At 37.2% G+C, this 8,601-nt stretch overlaps 1 protein-coding gene across 3 annotated transcripts in view; it reads right to left on the bottom strand.

The window, feature by feature from the left end:
* Pan3 (PAN3 poly(A) specific ribonuclease subunit) overlaps positions 1-8,601 on the bottom strand; it is a 141,973-nt gene that overhangs the window by 14,252 nt on the left and 119,120 nt on the right. For all 3 annotated transcript variants that reach the window (XR_001175485.1, XM_013027304.1, XM_013027305.1), the window contains 3 exons: positions 4,302-4,441; positions 1,394-1,523; positions 466-530 (listed from right to left, as the gene is read on the bottom strand). Coding sequence is in view for 2 of the 3 variants with exons in the window: in XM_013027304.1 (XP_012882758.1) it covers positions 466-530; positions 1,394-1,523; positions 4,302-4,441 (335 nt within the window). In the remaining variant the exon portion in view is untranslated. The remainder of the gene's footprint in view (positions 1-465; positions 531-1,393; positions 1,524-4,301; positions 4,442-8,601) is intronic.

Raw genomic sequence — 8,601 nt, 5'->3', positions numbered from 1 at the left:
GGGGCTGGGAAGGTGGCTCAGTGGTAGAGTGCTTGCCTTGCATGCATGAGGCCCTGGGTTCGATTCCTCAGCACCACATAAGCAAAAAGAAAAAAGTCGGAAGCGGCGCTGTGGCTCAAGCGGTACAGTGCTGGCCTTGAGCTGAAGAGCTGAGGGACAGTGCCCAGGCCCAGAGTTCAGGCCCCACTACCGGACCCAAAAAACAAAAAAACAATTCAAAAGGTTGTCAGGGTATTATTTTAAAACACTTCCTAATCTCAAACACAGTATTTTTTTTTCTATGTGTCTAATCACTTAAGAAGTGATTAGAAAGTAGCACTGTAAAAGCTAACACAGTATTAAGGTCACGTCACATGATAATTTTTCTCCCAAATAAAGCCAGTAAGAATAAGGTATTCTCATTCTCCTTATGCAATGAAGTGCCCTTGATTGAAAATACATTGTAAAGTTACTGTAAATTCTTACTCCGGCCTCTCATTGATTGTTCCCAATTTTGCCAGGAGCCTAAACAGTCTTCCATTCTGAACCTCCTACAAAACATTTTAAAAAGAAAGAGAATGTTAATGTCCCAGCTAACTGAATATAAAAAGCAAAATTTACAAAAACTGGTATTCTATACCAGTATTACCTCTAAGAGTAAATTTTAGCATCCTTGCCTTTTGGTTATGCTTTTAAATACAGTATGTCCACTACATTCAACATTATATTCAAGTTGACCATGATTAAACTAATCCCCTTAAAACACAAAACAAAAACCTCAAGCTGGGCACCAGTAGCTCATACCTGTAACTCTAGCTACTCAGGAACTAAGGATCATGGTTTGCAAGCCAGCCCAAGCAGGAAAGTCCACATGACTCTTATCTCTGATTAAGCAACTCAAAATAGCCAGAACTAGAGCTTTGGCTCAAGTGGTAGAGTGCTTAAGGCCCAGGTACAGCAACCAGGTCTTGAGTTCAAACCCTAGGGGCCAGCATACATATACACACAAAACAAAAAAAACTACCAGATTTGTCATGTGACTAGTAAAACCATTAATTAAAAAAAAATGCCCAGCAGGGGGCTGGGAAGGTGGCTCAGTGGTAGAGCGCTTGCCTTGCATGCATGAGGCCCTGGGTTCAATTCCTCAGCACCACATAAGCAAAAAGAAAAAAGCCAGAAATGGCGCTGTGGCTCAAGTGGTAGAGCGCGCTAGCCTTGAGCTGAAGAGCTGAGGGGCAGCGCCCAGGCCCAGAGTTTAGGCCCCATGACCGGAACAACAACAAAAAAATGCCCAGCAGGTATCGGAAATTAAATTACTAAACATGCAATTTGTATCTTAGCCAATTAGGCACTATGTTCAGTAGAATACAAAACAAGGTTTAAGTAAGTCCACATTCTCAACTATACTCTTTACCTTTGCTAGATCTTCCTCAATGACATCATTTCTCATTTGAGCAGCGTCCAATTGAGTATAAAATCGAGCACCAATCATGGGCATGATATCATTTACACTTCGCATCCTATTTTGGTCAGTCAACAAATACCTAAATGGGATAAGGAGGAATCAACTGAATGCCCAACTTGCAATTAAAACAAAAGAAGACAACCCACAAACTCATAGCTACTATTACCAGCATATAATTCAAGTTCATTTATGAGACTTAAGTATTACTACTTTTCACTGAAGAATTTTAAGAATCAATGAAGAAATGTGTCTCTAACCTTCATTTTCACTTATTGTGGAGTGAGAAAGAAGGGAGAGGAGGGCGTACTTACACTTACCATTTAATTCCATTCTCAAAACCTTTATAACAATGCTATATGACTTTTTTAAAAGAGGATTCATGAAATACTGGGTAGCTATAGGAATGGAGATCTTTTGTTTTGGTCTCTAAAGGTTTTTATCAATGCCTTGCAAACTAACTTGTAGGCTAAGATCTTCCTACCTTCAGATCTTTAAGTGCATATGATTACACCCAACCAACACAGTTTTTAAAGCTAAAACTGGGTCTTCAATTTTGCTGCAACTTTTTGGGAAGTTCATTGCGTTCTGCAATTTTACTTACCAGTTGTCACAATACATTATTATTGTCTGTGAAGTCTTTATGTATTAATACATCAGAAAAAAGCAGTTCAACTTCTATCATTCTAAGTAAGGTGAAAAGTATCTCACATTTCAAGAGTTACCTGCTAGAACACAGTGATTCTTAATCACTACTGTTTCTTTTATAGGTAAATGATAAACTGTGTTCTTCATTAAAGCAGAATCTCAATCGTTCATTCTTCCACCAATATCTTACATATCATACATATTTTATATGTATCATGATACACACACACACACACACACACACACACACACACACACACACACACGCCCCCATCCTAGTTGAATACCTTCATAGAACTTATCACTATCTGAATATAACCTTAACTTGCTTAAATGTTTAATAATTTGGTAACCTCCCCATCAGAGTATAAGCTCTCAGAAGATGAAAGATTTTCATCTAATTCAAAACATTTAGCAGTCTTTCACTGGATAAATTATATCTAAAAGTAACAATTTGAATTAGCTATTCTTCTTCTATGACTACTGACATATCTATATTTGACTAATAATTAAAAGTTACTACCATGTGACTTTGACAAGCTATTTTCTCTCTGCATCTCAGTGTTGTTTCTAAAATGAGACTAAAAATGGAATCTGGTTTATAATTACCAAGAAAACTAAACTAATTCATCAGCAGTTCAAAAATACTTTATACATGCATGGTTTACTGTTCCATAAATTTTAAATTATAGTCATTATTGAAGTGTAAGGTTTATTAAGCAAAGTATCAAAAGAAAGTACAAAGAATAGCACCAAGTCCCATGTATCATAACCTAATTTCAATTAACAGATAGCCAATTTGTTGTAATAGCTATATCCTCTACCCACACTTAAAAAAAAGAAAGAAAAAATCTAGAGAATATAGCCCAAAATTATTTGTAGCAGCCTAGGTGTTGCAAGCTAAAATTAGGAATTATTTCATGATTACATATAAAACAAATATTTTTGAAAAGATCATCATCTTATCTGATTACCTATAGGATCCAGGCAGCCACTAGTTTCCAGTGCTGTCTCAAGCATGATACTTAGGACAGTTAACAAAGATTAAGTGTGCAGCCCCATCCACCATCCCCAATTTCATACCCCAGGGCTGGTCCAAAAAGATACTGGATCATCCAGGGCTACACAGAAAGATCAGAAGGGACAGCTGGAGCTAAAAGAGACTGTTGATTAGGATCAATAAGTTCTAATTGCTTCCAGGACATAATAAAAAAATTTTTCAGAGATTTCTAACATCTCTTTCCTAGAATAATTTACAATTATAATAAAAGTTGTGATTGTCCACCTTCTGGAATCTCCCAATTTAACATGTATCTGAGATGGGAAGAAATTCTTCTTGGTGATTCTGTGGTAATAGTACTGCATGGTGAATTTCTCTTATGCCATATTAATTTCAAACTTATATTGGCATAATCATATATCCCTCTGTACATAAGTTCTCTATAAATATGAAATTATACTGGAGGCTTATTTTGACAGCTTCCATGACAAGAGAATTGAGATTATGGAAATGTGGTCTGTACTGTCTAGTATATTAACCAGGAACAAACATGTGGCTACTGAGATCTTGAAATGTGGCAAGTATAGCTCTAGAACTAATGCTTCAGCCAGGCACTGGTGGCTCATGCCTGTACTTCTCAGGAGGCTGATCTGAGGTTTGAAGCCAGCCCCAGCAGGAAAGCCCACAAGACTGTTATCTCCAATTAACTAACACAACAGCCAGCATGGCTGAAAATGGTAGAGTACTAGTCTTGAGCAAAAGAGCTCAGAGACAATACCCAGTTCAAGGCCTGAGTTCCAACCTCAGGACTGGCACCAAAAAAACAAACAAACAAAAAAACCCTGGAGCTTTAATTTAAAATGTTAACTTTAAAGGGGCACATGTGGCTACCGAGCATTAGCACAGCTCTACAAAGTGCTCTTAAACATATCAGTTTATTAATTTACTCCAAGAAATATATACTTTGCAATAAAATAAATTACCAGTTGTCTTTTGCTTGAACAAAATCACTGTTGATAGGTACCTTATAAAAAATAAGCTCTCTAGGGGAAAAACAAAAGAGGAGGCAACAATGCTTGATAAGAAATGTACTCATTACCTTGCTCATATAATTGTAACCCCTCTGTACAGTATTTTCACAATAAAAAATATGAAAAAATAAGCTCTCAATTTTACATAATCATTAGATATGTTTTCTTATGTTTAACTTACAAGATCAGATTCTTCAGGTCAGAAGAGTAGTTGATTGTCACCAATTCCATGGCCTTCTGTAAATTCTCTCGCTGAATTCCTGCCAAAGAGTTGCAAGCCAAAGCCAACACAACTTTTCCTAATGATATCAGATCAGCTTGCTGACATGAAAGAATAAATATAACTTGTAACTTTCCCCCCACAGGCACATATTTTATATATTTAATACTATGTAGACAAACACTATTGTAAATAAAGTGCAGGACACTCATCAGAATTACCCAGTCTTACTAAAAAGGACTTTTGCATCTCTCCTCCAGAGTCTCGGGCTGACTTTAAAATTTATTATCTTTTTCTTAAGCAGTTATTCGAAGAAGTTTCAACATGTCAGTTTGCTGAGTGCTATGCATCAATGGTATCCCTTTTTTTAGAGTACTCAAGTAGTTCTAATGTAAGTAGTATAGGGTCATGTTTTAGGAAACATTATGCATTCATATGTCAATTACTTAATAACTACTTACAGTTTTCAAAAAAATTGTTTTTTACGTAAGTAGAGCCAATAGTCTTCTCTATTAAAACAAATTTATGGTTACTCTACACTTGTTTTACTATGATCACTGCAATTTAACAGATTCACATTTTTACTTTCCATGAATCACCTGATATGGTATAAAAGTAAAGAATTACTTGGAAGAAAAGTTATCCCCATACAAACACAAGCATTTATCTGATTTACTCTTTGGAACGCCAAAATGGATACACATTTCAATGACATCTTACCCGTTCCCAAATAAGACTATTTTTACTTACAATAGATCTTGAGCACTCAAACTACCTTCTTCATACTTAAAAACATTTTTTTTAATTACTGGGAGGCTTTCCTCTAAAAAGATTTTCAAAAGATCACTAATTGAGATAAGCTTTCTACCACCTATTCTAACACTAGAAAACACAATAACTACACCAAATAATTCTATTATTAGATAACCTGTCACATGCCTAGCAGAATGCAGGTGCTCTAAGCATTAAATAATCTAAAGTGATTTCCACCAAATCTTTCTATAAATCTTTGAAAATCTGAGATCTTGTCTGAACTGTTGAAGACATGCTCATCAACCAAGAATTGGTTTATAATAAGGATTTTTTTTAACCTAGCTGTATACGACTACCCTATTTAGAAAGCCATGTTTTTAAGAAAATGCTAATGAAATGCTGGCACCACATGGCTATCCATAACAACATTCTACCTGAATAAGAAATAAGCCCTATCTTTACTAAAATAACATTTTTAAAAAGTTCATCTGAAACTAGTATTTGTCAATCTGATATTTAGCAAATAAGATGCTTTAATCACTTTTTAAAAACCTGGTAAAATAAAATACTTTTAATCTATCAAAAAGATGTCAAAAGATTTAAGTGAGGGTTTGGAGCCCAGGTGGCAGAAGGAAAGGCAGAATGGGAAGGGGCCCTATCACTGAAATTATCTCCCAGAAGGACTCCCCCTTCAATCATACTAAGATCAAGTACAACTTTCTCATTATTAATTACAGAAATCTTGGCCTAGAGAAATAAGAGCTCATGGCCGGATGACAGTGGCTCATGCTTGGAATCCTAGCTACTCAGAAGGCTGAGATCTGAGGATTGCAGTATGAAGCTAGCCCAGAAAGTCCATGATACTCATACTCTTATCTCCAGTTAACCACCAGAAAACCAGGTGCTGTGACTCACTTGCGTTGAGCTGAAGAGCGCGGGGGCAGGCCCTGAGTTCAAGCCCCACGACCAACAACAACAACAAAAAATTAAGAGTTCGAGTTCGTGTGCATCAATGCTGTACTGCACAGTTCTATAGGTGTTTCAATCCAATGTATTCAGAAAGAAAACTGAAGGTGGTTACCAAGCATTGGAACAACATGCAACCTCCTGGATGGATTTACACCAGAATTCTACAAGGACTTCAAAGCAGAGCTCATACCAATACTCCTCCAACTCTTCAATGAAATTGAAAAAGTTCACTACCAAACTCATTCTATGAAGCCATCATAAACCTCATCCCAAAACCAGACAGGGACTCATCAAAGAAAGAGAACTATCGACCCATTTCTTTGATGAACATCGATGTAAAACTTCTCAACAAAATCTTGGCCAATCTACTTCAACAATTCATCCAAAAAAATCATACACCATGAACAAACAGGATTCATTTCAGGGATGCAAACCTGGTTCAATATACGCAAATCAATTAATATAATTAATCACATCAACAAGAACAAGGATAAGAACCACATGGTTATCTCAATAGATGCAGAAAAAGCATTTGACAAGATCCAACACCCCTTTATGATGAAGGCTTTGGATAAACTAGGAATCCAGGGAACATTCCTCAATACAATAAAGGCTGTATATGACAAATCTATAGCCAGCATTATACTTAATGGTGAAAAATGAAAGCCATTTCCTCTTAACTCAGGAACCACTCTCTCCACTTCATTTGAATATTAGAATGCCTAACTGCAGCAATAAGACAAGATACAAACATAAAAGGGATCCAAATAGGGAAAGATGAAGTAAAATTACTCTCCCTCTTTGCAGATGGCATGATCTTGTATTTAAAAAAAATCCCATGACTCCACTCCCAAATTACTCGAGCTGATTCAAAACTTTGGCAAAGTAGCAGGGTATAAAATTAATCCTCAAAAAGTAATAGCTTGGGCTGGGAAGGTGGCCCAGTGGTAGAGAGTTTGCCTTGCATGTATGAGGCCTTGGGTTCGATTCCTCAGCACCACATAAGCAAAAAGAAAAAAAAAAGCCAGAAGTGGCGCTGTGGCTCAAGTGGTAGAGTGCTAGCTTTGAGCTGAAGAGCTGAGGGCCAGGCCCAGGCCCAGAGTTCAGGCCCCATGACTGGACCCCCGCCCCCCCCCCCAAAAGTAATGGCTTTCCTGTATGCCAACAGTGAGAAGAGCGCGGCTGAAATCAGGAAAAGCAACTCCATTCATAATAGCCCCACAAAATATAAAATACCTAGGAATTAACTTAACCAAAGAAGTGAAGGACCTCTATGATGAAACTTTAAAAACTTGAAAAAGGAAATCAAAAGAGAACTTAGAAAGTGAAAAAACCTCCCATGCTCCTGGATTGGAAGGATCAACATCGTGAAAATGGCAATACTTCCCAAGGCTATCTACAAACTCAATGCACTATCTATCAATATTCCAACCTCATTCTTCAGGAAAAAGAAGAGACAATCCAAAAATTTATATGGAACAATAAAAGACCCCGAATAGCAAAAATGATCCTTAACAGAAAGAATAGTATTGGAGGAATATCAATACCAAATTTTAAACTCTACTACAAAGCCATAGTAATCAAAACAGCTTGGTACTGGCACAAGAACAAACCTCAGGACCAATGGAATAGCACTGAAAACCCAGAAAGGAACCCACAGACCTATAGCCACCTAATCTTCGATAAGGGAGCTAAAAAATAGAATGGAAGAAAGACAGCCTCTTCAGTAAATGATGCTGGCAAAATTGGTTAATCACTTGTAGAAAACTAAAGCTAGATCCTTATATATCACCCTGCCCAGAATCAACTCCAAATGGATCAAAGACCTCGGAGTCAAACATTACAGGATGGAATAACAGAATCAACTCCAAATGGATGTTGGAATCAAAGCAGACACCCTAAAAACATTGCAGGACGGATTAGGAGAAACCCTAGGTCTCCTTGGCACAGGCTGAAATTTTTTTAATAGAGACACCCAGATACACAAATAATCAAACAAAGATTGGACAAATGGGATTGCATGAAGTTGCAGAGCTTCTGCATGTCAAAGAACATAGCTAGCAAGATCAATAGAAAACCCCCAGATTGGGAGAAGATCTTCACTAGCCATACAACAAACAAGGGTCTCATATCTAAAAATATACCTGGAACTCAAAAATTAAGTCCTCCAACAACAAATTCTCAAAGAAACAACTGCTCAATAAGTAAGTGGGCTAAAGACTTAAAGAGAAACTTCTCTGAAGAGGAAAGAGGGATGGCCAATAGACACATGAAGAAATGCTCAACCTTTCTAAGCCATAAAAGAAATGCTAATCAAAACAACATTGAGATTCCACCTCACCCCAGTTAGAATGGCTATAATCAACAACTCTAATATAAATAACAGATGCTGGAGGGGATGTGGACAGAAAGGAAACCCTACTGCATTGTTGGTGGGAGTGTAAGCTTGTTCAACCACTTTGGAAAGCAGTATGGAGGTTCCTCAAAAGACTCCACATAGAGCCGGGCGCTGGTGGCTCACGCCTGTAATCCTAGCTAC

This window comes from Dipodomys ordii, unplaced genomic scaffold (assembly GCF_000151885.1).
Source record: "Dipodomys ordii isolate 6190 unplaced genomic scaffold, Dord_2.0 Scaffold102, whole genome shotgun sequence".
In the NCBI taxonomy this organism is placed as follows: domain Eukaryota; kingdom Metazoa; phylum Chordata; class Mammalia; order Rodentia; family Heteromyidae; genus Dipodomys; species Dipodomys ordii.
This window is presented reverse-complemented; position numbering and strand designations above follow the sequence as displayed.